General features: G+C 43.9%; 2 protein-coding genes and 1 long non-coding RNA gene across 3 annotated transcripts; 2 read left to right on the top strand and 1 right to left on the bottom strand.

Annotated features, from left to right (window-relative positions):
- The first annotated feature begins 832 nt into the window (after positions 1-832).
- On the top strand, positions 833-6,929 carry f3a (coagulation factor III, tissue factor a). Its single transcript, XM_085467370.1, has 6 exons — positions 833-1,012; positions 2,755-2,866; positions 2,979-3,172; positions 3,967-4,142; positions 4,234-4,402; positions 6,379-6,929. Exons 1-6 carry the CDS (start codon positions 937-939, stop codon positions 6,510-6,512), a joined length of 861 nt encoding a protein of 286 aa, XP_085323496.1. The 5' UTR covers positions 833-936; the 3' UTR covers positions 6,513-6,929.
- Positions 6,930-8,685: 1,756 nt separating this feature from the next.
- LOC146701021 (uncharacterized) lies at positions 8,686-10,735 on the top strand. The gene is made up of 2 exons (XR_014922121.1): positions 8,686-9,637; positions 9,777-10,735. It is a non-coding gene; the product is annotated as an uncharacterized LOC146701021 (long non-coding RNA).
- Positions 9,035-18,048, bottom strand: LOC146701020 (tartrate-resistant acid phosphatase type 5-like). The gene is made up of 6 exons (XM_085467369.1): positions 16,407-18,048; positions 12,914-13,104; positions 11,212-11,339; positions 10,796-10,987; positions 10,377-10,524; positions 9,035-10,096 (listed from the first exon to the last, which is right to left on the bottom strand). The coding sequence occupies exons 1-6, from the start codon at positions 16,480-16,482 to the stop codon at positions 9,857-9,859; spliced, it is 975 nt and encodes a 324-aa protein (XP_085323495.1). The 5' UTR covers positions 16,483-18,048; the 3' UTR covers positions 9,035-9,856.
- Positions 18,049-18,062: the final 14 nt, after the last annotated feature.

The raw sequence follows: 18,062 nt of genomic DNA, 5'->3' as shown, positions 1-18,062 counted from the left end.
GAAGGAGGACGAGGGGGCCAGGACTACCAAAGTCCAGGCAGATATTCCCGGTCCATTAAAAGGCTGAAACAGCCAGAATAACAGCCTGGGACAAACAAATCAGCTTCAGCTTTCTTTATATCATTAAAAGCATGCTAACTGTTATTGTGCTACATTGTTCAGGCTATATGCCCCTTTCATGTGTGCAAGTGTGCACTTTGAAATGACTGGACTAGAGGATTCCAGCATTTTGGAACAACCTCTCCACATGTGTCTGGAAATTTAGCACAAGTAATCAGATCTATAAATGGAGCCGCTCTGACTCAGTGAGTTACAGTGAGTTACAGTGAGCTGTAAGGTCCACGCTGCGGTCATTCACGTCATTCTAGTGATCTCTCTAGAAAGTCATGTAGTCAGCATGAGCACACACGGTCCTCTGTGAAACACGACCTGCACAGGTCTGCCTGCAGAAACACAACCGTGCATCTGTAGCAGAAACCAGGCACGAATGAAGGCGCTCTTGTGATTTCACATCAAACCTGTAATCTAGACAAACTGTTTCAATTGAAAACACTTTCAGGACTCACTGAAAATAAAGAAAGTAAAAGACAATCACGGCATGAAAACCATCATCCAGGTAAGCAAACCCCCAAAGCTGGTTCTGTCCGGACGAACAGAAGTTCTTATGATGTAATAATGATCGGCTGAGTCCGAAGAAGCCATTGAGCCGCTATATCCGCTCAATGATTAAGCGGGACAGGCACGCAGCGCATACCGCAGCGATGTGATGACGGGCGAGCCGGACGCTCCTTATTTGGTCATGTTGGACTGAGTTAAACTGCTACGAGCGGAGGTTTTTAGTCCTGAGCAGAAACGAAAAGTATCCCAGTGTGAAAGGAGGCTCCGGGACTGCACGCGGATAGCTGTCTGATCTGGACTACACTTCCTGAGGGTACCATGGCGACCACAAGAATAGAAGCAGGATTTTATTTTCTTTACTTTTCTTTTTTCCCCATGCTGCTGTCTGCCTCAGGTGAGTCCGGCGCATTCTCCTAGTGTGGATGCAGCGACAGAAACGCTTCTTCTTCTCGTGATTATTATTATTATTATTATTATTATTATTATTATTATTATTATTATTATCATTATTATTATTATTATCATTATTCTTAGAGGTACAGTCAGAACACGTCTGTTTTTTTATTTGGCCTCACATGGGAAATTCAATTCAATTCAATTCAATTTTATTTATATAGCGCCAAATCACAACATAAGTCGCCTCAAGGCGCTTCATAGATACAGAGAAAAACCCAACAATCATATGACCCCCTATGAGCAGCACTTTGGTGACAGTAGGAAGGAAAAACTCCCTTTTAACAGGAAGAAACCTCCGGCAGAACCAGGCTCAGGGAGGGGCGGGGCCATCTGCTGTGATTGGTTGGGGTGAGAGAAGGAAGACAGGATAAAGACATGCTGTGGAAGAGAGACAGAGGTTAATAACAGATATGATTCAATGCAGAGAGGTCTGTTAATACATAGTGAGTGAGAAAGGTGACTGGAAAGGAAAAACTCAATGCATCATGGGAATCCCCGGCAGCCTACGTCTATTGCAGCATAACTAAGGGAGGATTCAGGGTCACCTGGTCCAGCCCTAACTATATGCTTTAGCAAAAAGGAAAGTTTGAAGCCTAATCTTGAAAGTAGAGATAGTGTCTGTCTCCTGAATCTAAACTGGAAGCTGGTTCCACAGAAGAGGGGCCTGAAAACTGAAGGCTCTGCCTCCCATTCTACTTTTAAATACTCCAGGAACAACAAGTAGGCCTGCAGAGCGAGAGCGAAGTGCTCTAATAGGGTGATATGGTACTACAAGGTCATTAAGAGAAGATGGGGCCTGATTATTTAAGAGCTTGTATGTGAGGAGCAGGATTTTGAATTCAATTCTGGATTTAACAGGAAGCCAAAACAGGAGAAATCTGCTCTCTCTTTCTAGTCCCTGTCAGGACTCTTGCTGCAGCATTTTGGATCAGCTGAAGGCTTTTCAGGGAGTTTTTAGGACTTCCTGATAATAATGAATTACAGTAGTCCAGCCTGGAAGTAATAAATGCATGAACTAGTTTTTCAGCGTCACTCTGAGACAGGATATTTCTAATTTTAGAGATGTTGCACAAATGGAAGAAAGCAGTCTTACATATTTGTTTAATATGTGCGTTGAAGGACATGTCCTGGTCAAAAATGACTCCAAGGTTCCTCACAGTGTTACTGGAGGCCAAGGTAATGCCATCCAGAGTAAGAATCTGGTTACATACCATATTTCTAAGCTTTTCAGGGCCGAGTACAATAACCTCAGTTTGATCTGAATTGTGAAAAGAGTGAGACAGCTGCACTCTTTGCCCCCAGCTAAAGAGGAAGGAGGTACTTACACTCCCGAGGTCTGCAAACAAGCGACGATGTTTCAGACAGATTTGCGATCCTCGGTGTAAGAGGGGAGAAGCTGTGGTGTGCTCCGTGGGTGGCACACTTACTGTGGTCACAAAGCAAAGTGCAGCTGGAACAGTCCGTCCGTAAAACTACATGAGTGGGGCCTTTTTCTCCACTGATAAGAGCGCAGCTCTGGGATGTTCACCATGTGAACCTGATGAAATGATGAATCTGAGCACAGTTTGGGTCGTTTTGCTGCTAAAGGATGTGCAACACTGTGTTAAAGAGCTTCAGTCATTCAGCAGGATCAGTAATGTCTGATTTTCATCATGTGACTGATCCACTCCTTGTTTGCAGGCTCGTATCCACAAGCGCAGAACGTCACCTGGAAATCCACCAATTTTAAAACGGTTCTGGTCTGGGAGCCCAAACCATCCGCGGATTACTCTTACACAGTGGAACTGTCTCCGTAAGTACCATCCACACCTGGCCTCACAGCCCCATCAGTTCACCCACGGCAGCACGTTTTCATGTATGTGGGTGTTTCATGTAAACTATGTGTAACACGTCATATGTTGCAGGGTTGGTGGGAACGCACAGAGAATCACTAACTGTATCCGGTCGTCACAAACGATGTGCGATCTCTCCACCGCCATGACTGACCCCAAAGCCTGCTACGTAGCTGATGTCCTATCTCAGCCCCCACAGGGGGCGACCTCTGAACTCTCCGAGTTTCCCCACAAAACCTCGCCAAAATTCTGCCCATACGATGACAGTAAGACCCTTTGATATTATTTTTTATAAATCAGAATAACATAGAAATGAAAGCATGCCCGGGAGAGCGCATGAAGCCAGCGCAGGAACAGTTTAACATGGTAACACACCCGCTCTCATGGTCGCCCTCAGTGAGCATGATGCAAAGAAGTCTCACCGTCACACTCACAGGGTTGTTTCCATCATCGGTCCCTGGATCTGTAGACTTTCACAAAGTTGTTGCCCATCCAATAAAGAAATGCCCGTCACAGTTTCTCTGTCAGGTACAATGTCATCAGGCAGCGGTCTCAAAGCCGAGGTCACCCCTACCTCTGCGCTTGACTTAAACAGGAACACAATGACAGCAGCGCTGCTGCCTCGTGTCACACAGACAGGACCCCTGTGTTTATTTAGTCGTCCAGTGAACGGCTTCAGAGGAAATAAAGTTTAGTCTTGTTTTACAATATTTGAAAAGTAAACAAACAAACAAACACTCCTGTTTTCTTGTTTTGTACTACTTGAAGTGTCCTCCAATGAGACGACAGTGTCCGCAGTGGCCCACAGTGTGACACCCGGTCATCAGGGGTCGTTCTGTCTACAGGTCCAGAGAGCAATGTTAACATAAGCAGATTATTTATGTGATCATTCAGCAAACTCAAAGAAAAGCTGATCATTTTATGTCAACACATAAGCTGTTTGTTGAAGCTGTCATTCTCATTTAGTTCAGTGTAATATTGGAAGGTTAACAGAGACTTCAGTGATCACAGGACACACATGTGCATATCCAGCAGTTTCAAAAATACTTCTCCTCCACAGCTGAACTCGACAGGCCCAAGTTCACGCTGGAGGTCAGTGAAGGCAGCGCCACCCTGAACGTGACAGACTCACCCACTGCCATCGCCAACGGTACACTCCTGCAGACTTTGAGGGACATCTTCTCTGAGCGGCTCCACTACAGAGTCACCTACTGGAAGAATAAGAGCACTGGCAAAGTGAGGAGCACCCACCACAGACTGACATCACAACAGCAGTCTTTAACATACGTGAATGACATCACGGGCCTTTCCCTTCTGTTGTCCACAGAAAACATCCAACTACAACACAAGTATGATAAAGGTGACTGGCCTGGATCACGGGGAGAGCTACTGCTTCCAGGTCCAAGCCTACATCCCCAGCCGCACTTATGGCAAGCAGCTGGGAGACCTGAGTCCCCCGCAGTGCTCAAAAGACGAGAACCAGACCATCATAGAAGGTGAGCTCTTTATTTCAGCGCAGCACTGACCACGAGCTGCTGACCACAAGCTGCTGACACAGCAGCGTTACAGCAGGATGTGATTTATTTGACTAACAATCGTCTGCAGAAGCCTGTTGACTTGATGAGTAACTTATCATTTTGTGAGGTGAAAATGGAGTTTTCACAAACTCTGTGTGTTTATTTTTGATGCGGAGGAGAACACTAACTGTTAAGGTTGCAAAAGCTCTGTAAAGTGTTTGAACACTGGGCCAGGCTTTCTTCTCCGGTGTGTGTCTGTGTGGGTGTGAAGGAGCTGGGAAATAGAGGTGAGGCAGTAAATCGTGCCTGGATCTGATGGTGTTTATTACACGACTGTGACTCCAGTTCAGTCTACAGAATAAGAGGGCGGGGCCAAAATACCAGAGCTTACACACAATGCTGTGGTGCTGGGATGTCTGCCTTTGGGACAGGGGGCGCTCCAGGACCCCAGCACATCCACTTCCCACGGCCTCGTGCGGATGTGCGTCCAGAGCGTGTACATCCGTCCGTAAATATTTGGACTATAAATTCACAGCATGTTTATTTATTGTCTTAGTGAAACAGGTCAAGCACCTCCAGAGTTCTTCATGACTAAAACAACATTACATCTACTTTTAATCCAGTTTTATTTATACAACACGTGACCTCAGTGTGCTTTATATGTGAACAATAACACAAACGTGTTAAAGTGAGTGTTTGTAGTAACTCACACAAAAACATCAGGATGTTTCCCCTCAGACTGTGAAACCTGTGAAAAAAGCACTTCTGCATTCATTACTCTGAAGGTGTTTGTGATGAACTACAGCTGCAGTGTGCCGTGGGTGCACGGATTCTTAATAGAAATCCCACAGCGCCCCCTACAGGCAATAACCCCACACGGAGCCACGTCACTGTGGACTGTCTGTCTGCAGATGTTATTCTGAATTAGCAAACAGTGAAAGTAATCACATTACTCATCACTTTGTTTTGTTTTCAGAGTAATGCAGTATTAATTAGTAAAGTTAAACCAAGTGTGTGAATACGTCATTAATCCTCCGTGGTCACAGCGTCTCCACAGCAGCAAGAACAGTGACTAAATAAATAATACAATATTTTACAAAATATAACAAAACAGCTCTAATTACTGGAACATTGATAGGTATGTACAAATATCATTACCTATGAATGTCACTTATGGATAATAATAATGCATTGCATTTATAAAGCGCTTTATTCATCCACACACTGGTGGAGGCAGCTACAGCAGTAGCTACAGCAGTAGCCACATCGCGCCATCGGCCCCTCTGGCCAACACCAGTAGGTGAAGTGTCTCGCCCAAGGACACAACGACTGAGACTGTCCGAGCCGGGGCTCGAACCGGCAACCGTCTGATTCAAGATGAACTCCCAACTCTTGAGCCGCGATCGCCCCGTTTGTTGAGCGGTTTGTTGAGTCTGCTGGCGTCTGTGAGCCTCCACAGAGGACGGCGCCGACCACAGAGACTCACAGAACATGCTGAGCATTGTCCGACAGATGTTGAAGGACCTCAGAGACGACTGGCCCGTCCTCTAGAGGGCGGTGGTGCTTCTAACCCAGTCCAGGTGTTTTCTGTGTGTACTCTGAGGCATTTATGCTCCTCCACGACGTCCACATCCACCTCCTGGACTGAAACAGGTCACAGGTTTCTTGGTCCTCCCACAGTCCACAGTCTTTGGTCTTTGTCACGTTGAGCTGCAGATGATTCTGCTCACACAGCATGCGTGTGACTGTGTTACATGGTTCAAACACCACACAGAGTCTGCCTGTGAATTTGTGTGAAAAGCTTCAGTGTGGCTTGTACTGTAGTCTTAAGTACTCTGAGTACTTAAGACTACAGTACTGTATAAAAGCCAGCCCATCCGTACTCCCGTGTGGGTTACTGCTTAGATATGAGCAGTAAAGCTTTGCTGTGACAGACTGTGTTGTGTTTTCCACAGTGTATTCTCCTGCAGTGATCATTTCTGCCATCATCCTCATCCTACTGCTCACCGGGATCATCATCACCGTCACAGTGGTGTGCTGCAAGCGCAAGAAAAAAGCTGCAAACGGTGAAAAGAAGGGCGTAGTATAAAGTATGTGCTTCACTACACATCTCTCGCGGTACGTTGAACTGGACACACGGACATATGTCGCTCAGCATTCCTCAGCCAAACACTGGACTTTCATTTAGTTTCTGTGAAACAACCTTATTTTTGACACTGGGAAGATGGGAAAACTCTGCTGAAGCCCTGCTACAGTATGTACTGATACTGCAAATACTGTATCTCCTTTCCTGGTGCCTGTGACTACTATAGTAAAATATAACAGCTTATTTTATTTAATTTCACAGTCTGCTGTGTAAATGTAAATCATTCTTAGACTGTAGTGGGGATTTTACCTTGAAACACATTTTTATGGAATCAAAATGTAGGATGTATATTTTTGTATGTGGTGTATTTATTTTATTGTGTTTAACTGATATTAAAGACAATAAACATGTTACTCCTTACGTTTGTGCATTTTACTGGTAACAGCAGAGCATCGCTGGGCTTTGGTGGTCATCAGCAACACAACAACATTCAGGGGTCAGCGTTTTGCTGGACGCTGTCTGAGCTGATGCAGGATGAAACCCAGCGCTTGACTCAGACCATCAGTTTAATACATTTGCTGCAGCAGGCTGGATGTGTCACGTTGTTTATTTACAGATAATTTATAAACAAACACCTTCATTACGTGTTGATTTACTCAGTGCACGTGTTTGTTTTTGTTATTTTACATTTTCCTGGTTCATTCATTTCTTCACCAGGTTAAAACGGCCGTTTATTAATTAATTAATTAATGTTACAATCCATGTTAAAATGTAAAATAAGGATGGTTAAAGGATTTAGACAGATATGGAATTTCTTGGAATATGTTTAACGAGTTTTCAAAGAGCATTTAAAATGTATATGGTCCATTTTGACCAGCATCCTGTTTTATTGTGAAAAGCTCGTGATTGTAAGAGGAAGTGAATGTGATTGTGATCAGTTGCTGAGAAAAGCTGTGAGGAAAGTACGAGATGTTAGTCCAAGTGTGTAATTGTGTACGAGCTGGACTATCTGCTGTTTTTGTCAGTCGCTGCGAGCAGCTGCTCACTCTCGTTTGAGCATCAAGAGCCTGAAACATCCTGAACATGTCCACTGATGACTCCTTCACACGTAACTCTTATGATCTAGTCCCATTTCACAGGGCTCATGCTGCTCCATGTGACTGTCTCAGCCACAGATGACAGCTGCAGACATAAAGCTACAGAAAAATGACCTGGTAGCTCACAGACATCATGTCCTCCACCCTCTGGAGACATCAGAGCCTATAGAAGCCATGTCTAATATGAGTCCAAGTTTGACGTTTAAAAGACGTCCACAATGACCACACAGGGACTGTAAATAGCCGCACACGGAGGTGCTACGGACGTGAACACTAGACTAGAGATGGACCGATCCGATATTACGTATCGGTCCGATACTGACCTAAATTACTGGATCGGATATCGGAGAGAAATAAAAAATGTAATGATCCATTAAATATCAAACAAGCACCTCACAAAACTTGCAACATGGCGTAACTCGGCTCATAACCGAGCAGTGTGGTCATGTGGCTGTGTGTATTAGCCTCAAACCAGCATTTCATCTCCGAGGAAGTTACCCCAGAGAGAAGTAAAGCAAGTGTGCAAGTTCATCTCTGAATGTTTGTAAAGCTTAACAACCGATATATGGAGCGACTGCCTCTCTCTCTCTCTCTCTCTCTCTCCTGCTGCTACTTCAATCATGAAACTGATCAATGATCAGCTGATCGTCTCTCTTCTTTGTTTTTGGCCCACTTTGCATCAGAAAGAGGAAACCAGCGGCTGAACAACAGCAGCACGTTTAAGCTTGATCAGCTGTTGTTAGAATGTATTTAATATTACTTTCTACACCAGGATCTTTTCTACGTAGCTGACGGCTGTAACTGTGCAGGGGCGGATCTAGCAAAGTTTAGCCAGGGGGGCTGATAGGGCATGAACAGGGAAAAGGGGGCACAAAGACATACTTTTCTTTCTTATTCTCATTTAAAATGTCGAGCTTTTAATAAAAAATTATCTGACACCCAAAGTTTTAATTTGATGTAAAATGTATAGAAGTCCATTACTGTATATAGTAATTGTTAAGTCTAATATACCCTAGTAAGCTATAGTACTTTTTCCTTTGGGAACCATCTGTGCAGTCTGCAGTTCTGCTGAAGAAAGATGTTGAATCTATTTAATATTTCTTGAAAAATTATTGATTCTGTGCATTTTTTTCACACTGCATCAAATTAAGGTTGATTACGTCGATTAAGCATCATGAGGTGGAGCGTGAGGGGTGGTTCCCTATTTTTTTATTAGGTTATTAGGTTGCTTAATATTTCTGCTAAGTACTCTTTAAAATACCAGAGTAGGGAGGATGGTGCAGGTTTAAGTTCATTAGATTGATCAGTGTTGCTGAATTATGAAATATTTTGGGTGCAGTGTATTTTTTGCATACAGGTCTAACAGAATAGCCTTAGTGTTGTTGTTTATTTACACTAGAGTATGAACTCATACAAAAAGCAGCAAGATATTAAAAAACAGTTTTATTGATTAAAAACACTATATCGGATTCATCAGTGGGACTGGACTCCATATATTACAAAGACGTATTAGGGACACATTAAGAGAAAAATGTTGTCAATCGTTCTGAGAAAAAAGTTGAAAGTGTATTTCAAGAAAACAAGTACTTCTATTACTTTGTGCTAACATATTGATTCCAGAGGGAACGTTGCACATGTTCTAAAGAACAAAGCTTTGACGTCAGCCGCAATCAGGTAGCTTCATTATAGATGATTATCACCATCATCATCATCAATCACAGCATCTGATCGATAACTGATCAGGAGCCGATCAGTGCTTAATTATTTTTAAACCGTCTGTGACTATGAATGTGAAACTGAATTTACATTAAATTTGTTTAACAAAAGCAAAGAAAACAATGCTGATGGTTACAAAATAGTAACGAGGATGTTATTCTTCACACAGGCTGCTTTTCTGTAACCGAAGCAACAGTACTCAACAAAGTAACTGCAGTGTTATTGCAGCACCTTTAACTTACAATATAAAGTGCCTTGAAGCGGCTGCTGTTGTGATGTGGCATCATATATATTTCCCTACATATTCATATGCATGTATGTACACATACACGCTGATCTATTCATAAAGATTAGAAGTGAAAAGCATTGCATTTGAAAGTGTTATTGATTAAACAGCTGTTTAATTTCACAATAATTAAAAGTTGTAATTAAAATGAAGGTTTTATATTTACAGAGTGCCAGAGTACATGACACAAAGCTGGGCAGCACATGAACAAACATGGCTGCTCCTGATGGTTACCGATCTCTGCGGCCTCAGACTTTGCGTTTTGGCAGCTCAGCCTGGTAAACACATTTCCCATCTGTCTGCATGTAACTGACTGTCATCTGACGCTCAGTCACTTGGAAGAAAGCCAGGCCTCCTGCTGTGTGATTGACAGGACTGGAAAAGAGCTGCCAGGACGGAGGGACACTGCTGATGTGACGAGTGGAATGATCACTGACCATCCCACTCCCGCTGACAACATACGAGCTCCCATCATCCTCTCTGATGAACTGTTGGAGGAGAGAACAGAGAAACTGCGTCTTCTTTTGATGGGTTGGATTGTCACACTTTCTACACAAAGATCAGGAACTAGCATCTCTTTGTTTAACATTAATATGATATCCTCTGGTTTGGGGCACAGAAACTGATCAGCAGTCAGAAACACTTGGTCAACACGTCATAGCACAGGACTGGTTGTCCCAGCAGGTCAGTGCGATGGACTGAATATAATGGAGACACTTCACTCCCTTGTTTTAACTGGTGAAAGTGATGTTCTGTATGTGAACACACCTGCAGATCATGATCATGGCCACACAGGTAAACGGTGACTCCGTACTTCTTCAGCAGAGGCCGTAGTTTGTCGACTAGACAGGCTGTAGGTCCGTGATTGCCAATAGACCACACAGGATAATGACCAGCCACCACCACATAGTCAGACCTGCACAAGCCAGACAGCCTTTAAACTCCCACACAGAGGGACCAGCAACACCAGCAGAGCTAACTGGTTTAAACTGTTGGGTGTATGTTTCCCTCTCTTTGATGCTCTTCTTTATTTGGTTTTCTGTACACTGTATATTTATTTAAATCCTCATTCTGCGTAATATTTGTCACACAGTTGTATATCAAACCTTTAATAAATCACAAATGTATCTTTGTATTGAGTGACATCTGTGCAGATAACTGGTCAAACGAATCTGTGTTTGAATCACCTGCTGCTGGCCAGTTTAGCACTGATCCAGTTCCACTGGTTTGCTGCTGCCGTGGAGTCCTCTGGTCCCACAGGCTGGACCTGGTCATTGGTGTTTCCACAGAGCACCACCGTATCAATCATCAGGATGCTCACTGACACGTTTGTGTGTGGAACAGTAAACTGAAGATCGTAATAAAGAGCTGGGTAATTCCTACAGAGACAACACATCATAACGTCCAAGCAACACTGAGGTCTGGAACCTTGAATCATCTCAGTTATCACAGAAACGAGTGTACAAAACATCAGAGCACGTTTTAGCAACGTCTGAAACACGATTTTAATGCAAGTCACATGATAACTAGTTCAGGTCAAAGCTACAGGTGTAAGAAGACTGACCTTCTCACTCAAACCTTGTCTGTATTGCTTGATATTTACCATCGGTGGGATATGTTAGAGTAAGCCATTTGTGCTGAGATGTTGCCGATATGGTCGTGGTTTCCAGCAGTTAGGTACCACTGTATATCCAGTAGAGATGGCTGCGAGAAGACACCTTCAAACGTGTTCTGTGGAGGAGAAATACCTCACAGTTTATGTCTGTGTAGGCTCTCAGTCGTCCAGCTCATGGTAGTCTAAGAAGCTTTGAAAGTACTGGACTTCTTCTGTTTCACCTGTCATCAAAGAAGCTTCTGCAAGTCTAAAACCTGAGGTATTTAAACCCAAGAGAGTCACTGACCCACTATGGATTTATTCCACAAACATGAGCGTGCCATGGGCTCCCCAGTGTCACCCATTATAGCCAAGCTTTACATGGAGGAAGCGGAAAATAAAGCACTTAGCCACTGGCACAGATACGAGGATGACACCTGGGTCAAAATCAGAACCCAGGAAGTAGAAGCCTTCACTGCTCACATGAGCTCTGTGGATAGAAACACACCAGGGCAAAGGATAACTGTTCACTGTTTCTGGACTGTGCCGTGCGCACGGAGGTGAACGGAAACCTCAACACTGACGTTTACCAGTTTACCAGGACATCTGCATCTCAAGGACAAAGGTCTTTCGAGGATGTCAGTGTTCACATTGTGGGCAGAGAAGACAGATGGTTTGAAAGAGGAGTGAAAGAAGTTATCTATGTCCACTGTGAATAATCATCTTTAAATAAAGGCTGCCTTACATCACCAACTGTCTGCTGGCTACGATGCAGTTTCTCTTCCAGGTGCCTGACATTTACATCAGGTAACCTCAACAGGTCACATGACAGGGTAAGGCAAGGTCTCACAATGGTTCCACCTGAAACATACTTATCACGCCTCCGTTCTTGTATCACACCGTGACTCACGTGACGAGGCTCGTGATCAGTAGTGGGTCAACAACTCTTAGCCTGCAGTCTGTTAGACTGATGATAGCGTTAACAAGCTGCTAGCTGCAAATAATCATGTGCAGTTCTGAAAGCAGACTATGACCTCACCTCAACTAATGCCAGCTCGGTGGTGAGTAGCCTCAGTAACACTAATAAATCACACAGCAGCAGTACATTCACGTAGTTGTAAAAGCATGACAATAGTAATCCAAAGTATTCAGAATCCCTTACTCACATTGAGTAACTGAACAGAATATGTTACAAACTACATTTTGGGGCATGTATTCTGTAATCTGTAGTGGAATATGCTTTAAAAGTAACCTTCCCAACACTGGGTACCAGTACTGTCCCTCCAGTCTTCACTTTGCAGGGAATATGGTGATCGGGTGTTTCTTTGGAAACCTCAAGCCACATTTTGCAGCTTTCTGGAGTCCAGCAGAGCTAAACATGGACAAGCTTCCTGTTGCTATGGGTTTCTTTTGGTTCTCTTACCTATTGTGAAGTTCACAAAGAAACTGGCAGTGAATAAATTATCCCTGCTCATCTTCACTGTAAAAGAGTGTAGCAACACCAGTGAGAAGTGCTAACTACAAATCTAAAACTATGCGTTTGATTTGTAACATTTTAGTTTTTAGCCAAGGAAATGACATCACCCTGCAGAATCCTTTAGGGTAGACTAAACTCTGAAGAGATGCTATTCATCGCAAAGTCTGGGGCTACAAGAAGAGCTCAACAGAATATATCAACAGCTGTTAATGCATGGGTCCTGATATGATATACCTTGAAGCGTGGGTCTTCCACATCCTTGACGCCGCTAAAATAGAAGTGATCTCCAAGGCTGAGAACAAAGTCCACCCCCTCGGATTGGGCCAGTCTATCCATCTCTGCAGCAATAGCTTTCTCTTGAGCAGTGTAGTAAGGAGGAAAAGGCATCCCACCCCAGTCTGCAAGCACCACAAAGTTCAGCACACCTACAGACAATGAAGACACTTTTCTCAACACATGTGCACCATCCACAGGTTTTGTGGTTTAAAAACTATGTGTGAAATGCCTTAATGAAAACAAATGGTGAACATTCAAACAGACAGGCCCTGGCCAGATGGTGGATTCACACCCACAACCTTCTTGTTTATTACTTTGGCTGGGCAACAACAGCACTAAATATTGTGCCCCATGCTGCCCTCTAGTGGTGCCATATGACCTAAATCAGTGGTTCTCAACCGTTTCACAATGAGTACCACCTCAATAAATATATGGCTCTTAAAGTACCACCCTTATGACTGACATTAAAGTACAGTAGTATGGGCCTATTTAACACCACATATAGTTTACACAAGACAATTTTATTTCTTATATGAATGAATTTTATTTTAACTTTCATAAACAGGACGTGACAAGTGATAATAATAACAACTGTACTGCATTAAAACATTCACAGCAGGTGGGATAGCCAATCTTTAAGTGATGACCCGATGAAACCTGCGTCAGTCCAAACTACTCTGAGATTATTAAGGCTGTTGTGTTTTCAACATGTTTTAATGCTTTCGATCTTGTTCTGTTTAATCTGATCAAGCCCTGTTGGCCTCTCTCGGTTTTTATTACCACTGTTCATTTTAAAGCTCAGTTTTTAAACCCTTACGATGTAACTGCAGCCCATGCAGCAGTATATTAATGACTAACCTCGTATTGCAGTTGTTCTCCTGACTGAAGTTTGGTCCGTTTACAGCATCCTGTCATGCGACTGCCAGGGGCGTAATTTCCAGAGGGATTAGGCGGGTTATGACCCCCCCCCCCCCCCCCCCCCATTAATCAGACCCAACCAATATAACCCCCCCCCAATAAAATTATGAATTATCTTGCATAAATAGGCTGTTGATTTTCTTTACTCATTTCAGTTATTACCAGCAAAATAGTTGAATGTTTAATCATCTGGGAATTTACTCAGATTTATTTATTTATTTAGACAGAGATCTTGACCCCCCCAATGTTCAGCACAAAGTTACGCCGATGGCGACTGGATTTGTCCCTAACCATCGGGAACCCTCACGTTAACTTTTACAGAGTGGAAAAAAGTTAGCGTTCATCCTCCATCTTCACTGTTTGTGTTATGCTAACATAGCTGTGTAGTTAGCGGTCACGTAGCACATCATTATATACCAGCTAGCCCAACTTCAGTAACCCTACAAACGTCACTGCTGTTTAGTTTCCTGTCTTCATTTATGCTGGAAGTGATAGCAGAGCTGTACAGTTTAATTTGTGTTGTGGCGATTAAGCTGCCGGATTTTTGGCTTCACAACTCTTCGTGGTCCGTGGACATCGAACCTCAGTTTGCTCTTTGTGGCATTTCAGAAACAAAATAACACCATGTGGTGGCCTCGCTGGATCTGCTGCGATGACCCGCTGTGTGATGACCCTTCTCTGGGCTCCCCCCACCCGAGGGAAATTCACCGCTCTCAAGGCGCTGCTGCTGCGCCGCTACTCCCTCTCCGATGCAGAGCGGGCCAAGATACTCCTCTCTCTCTCAGGCCTGGGTGATGGTACCGCTCTTGAGCTCATGGAGCGCACGCTGTCCTTGCTAAGAATGGATGATGGCGGATTTCTCTTCACTCACGTCTTCCTCCGACAGTTGCCGGCACCAGTGCCAGCTGGCCTCGCCAACTCCCCGCTGCTGGCCTTGGAGGATTACCGCTCACTCGCAGAAGAACCAGATCGTATTCTCCTGGCTACTAGGAGCTTTGGCATCCAGGTGATAGTTCCGACGGCATCTCCTGCCCACCCACCGATTCTCCCGGGGGCCTCTGACTCATCGATGGTGGCTGGGATCGTGGCACGGCGGCGCCTTGGAAAACAGCTGTGTTTTTACCAACAGCATTTTGGCACCACAGCACGGCGCTGTCTGCCGCCTTTGCAGTTTCAAGGCCCAGGGAAACGAGCCTGCCAGCGCTCTGTAGCGGCTGCGACCGCTGGCGATAAGGAAAGGCTGCTCTTCATAGAGAACTCATGCTCAGGGAGACGTTTTTTGGTTGACTCGGGCTCCCAGAAGAGTCTCGTGAAGTCTCATGTCGTCTTTGCAAACCTCCACAATGGTATATTCTTTAATCCTAAAAACAATTGGAGATTTCCTGCATACCACTAGAGAGAGCCCAAGTACCACCAGGGGTACGCATACCACAGTTTGAGAATGACTGACCTAAATAACACTACAGCTAACCGCGCTAACGCGCTGACACCGCGCAGCCCCACGCATTGGGCAATCTGCGCTAACTTGCTAACGGAGATTTGCTGGGTTAATGCAGTTATGGCGTTAAGGTCATTTTAAGGAGATTAACGCTGACAGCACTAATAAAAACACATCTTTTGATGTTTTTTTTAATTTTATTTAAATGGTGTGCAAAAGTCTCAAGACATCTTATTCCTTTATATTTTGCTTCCAGGGAGTCAGATTGTTGCCAGACTTTGCATTTTTCTTTTTCAACACAGCACTCGTGTGCTGGCTCATGCCCTGCCCACCTCACGTTTGGGAGACTGTAATACCATTCTCTTTGCTCTCCTCAAAAACAAACTTCTCAGTTGGCTCCACATGGTACAGATGGTACATCTACACAAATCTGCACCAATGACTGTTGCACCCATTCTCAGCTTCACTAGCTCCCTATCCACATTGTATTCAGTACAATATTTTGGTTCTTTGACTCTGACCTGCTTCAGCCTTAGACTCCTTCTCATGTCCTCTGCTCAGTCAGCTGCTCCTCATGTCAAACTGGACACTTCACGTGATGGAGTCTTTCGCTGCGCTGCACCTTGACTTTGAAATTCATTACTACACCTTCAACAGCTCGACTCTGACAGAGTCAAATCTCAGCTCAAAACTTAACATTTTCATTTGCATGTCAACTCTAATCATCCTTAACTTTTTAGTATTCCTATCTTCTAAAACTGTTGTTATTTTGTGTTGTAGGGGCCAACAAATAAATATTATCGTTATTATAACGCTGACCTATCAGTCATTCAAGCCTTATAAAGGTACCCAGCTCAAGGGATGAACCAATGATGCAGCTACACTAAACACACAACTTGGCAAATACCCTGTTTTGTAACTTTGGGCACTTTATTAGCAGCCTGTCACAACAAGGAAACAAAGTAATATGTTTAAGCTCAAATATAAGGCTCGAACCTGAGAGTCCTTAATCACGACTCTTCATGTACTTCCTGTGTGACAGGTCATCACACTGTAAATCAAACCTAACACTGACTAACATAAGCAGCAGCCTACCTTGTTCCACAGCGTCGAGGCCTTTCCACAAGTTATGAAAGCTTAGAATCAACACTATACACATGAGCCTGTCCATGGCTTCACTGTGCTCCCGTTTAAAACCGAAACAAACCTGAAACTTCCTGCATCAGGCCGGGCGAGAAAAACAGGATATCAGCTGATCAGCAGGTCAAAGTACAAACTGACTGCAGTTGCTCTAAGCAGACACGTTGTGACACACTGCAGCGAGTAAAAGAAGTGCAGACCTTCACACGGATCTTGCAGTATTTTCTGCTCTGCATGAAATGATTTTAAAGGAAGCTCTAAAGACAAACCTCTGAAAAAAGCAAAAACATAACGAGATTAAACACCTGTGTGGGTGTTTCCTGTGGTTACAGTGTGCAACTTTTATTATACTATCATTCAAGGCTAACGACGACAGCAATTCCTAAATTAGAGTAATTTAACTAAATACAGGCTGTGCAGAGAGCGCTATGCTGACTGGTGCACTGACAGGGTCACAGCAGTGTGATGTTGTCACCCTCCGTGGAAAAGCAAGAGATAGTGATGATGTTCTGCAACAATCCCACCCAGCCGGGGACCGTCCACCCTCCAAGATAACCATGCTCGTTCCAGTAGGAAGTGAATTCACTTTCACTGATGTAGTGCCAGACAGTTTCTTCACACTTCAGTCATCCCCTCTGATAAACAACACCCACGTATCAATAACAGAAAATGTGACATTGGTAGAAAAAAACTTGGTGTTTCATGGATGCTGCACAACTCACAGGTGCATTGTCCTTGTAATTGTGTTACTATTTATGGGCAAATAAGAGAAACATTGTTACAACAGAAATAAAATCAACCAACACAACGTTTAGTTCTTTTGTGGTAATTTTATGAAAAGCAATGTTTTTAAGTTTCTTAAAAATAGAGATGGTGAATCCAAACTGGGAGAACTTCAAAGGAAGCCAGTACAGGAGAAGTCTCACTGTGGCGTTTTGGATCAACTCAAAGCTTTTCAGGGAGTTTTTAGGACTTCCTGTTGACAGCGATTACAGATAGAAGTAATAAACGTATGAAGAAAAGCAGTCGTACACATTTATATTTTGGTACATGGACTGGCTCTCATGCACCGCCTTTCTACTCTCAGCACTTTATACAAGAGTCCTCATCCACCCCGTTTATAGAATCATGTTTTTCCATGTTTAACTGAGCTCAGGTAGAGAACGGGAACAGGGTTGATGTGCAAGGCTGTAGCAACTACAGTGTGATGATATGGAAACAGCGTCTGAAACTAGGGTGAAGACAGATGTCGTGATCAGCAAGCAGCAGTATGGATTCATGAGCAGGAGCTGGACCAGCACACATGTAAGCACAGCGAGACGGCGGGGAGGCGTGTCATAGATGAGGCAGATGGTTCACATCAGAGATCAGCTCTGAGCCTCCTCTTGGTCTCAACGCTGATGGACAGGTTGAGCTGCAGTGAGAGTGGAGAGCCAGGAGGGGTGGAGGTATGTGCTGGATCGCTTTCAAGATCGACCTCCATCACTGCAGAGCAGCTCTTGCTACCCATGTTGAGTTCCCCAAAAAAGTCTTTTTGTATAATTCTGAAATTATTATTTTTAACCTGTGGCAGTTCAACACTTTGCACCATTTCATTCGTTAAACGAATAA

The sequence above is a fragment of the Copadichromis virginalis genome, linkage group LG9, assembly GCF_057382275.1.
Source record: "Copadichromis virginalis isolate Kocher_CV1m ecotype Utaka linkage group LG9, C_Virginalis_male_GT1.1, whole genome shotgun sequence".
Lineage (NCBI taxonomy): Eukaryota > Metazoa > Chordata > Actinopteri > Cichliformes > Cichlidae > Copadichromis > Copadichromis virginalis.
Note: the sequence above shows the minus strand (reverse complement) of the source record. Positions and strands in the feature narration are given on the sequence as shown.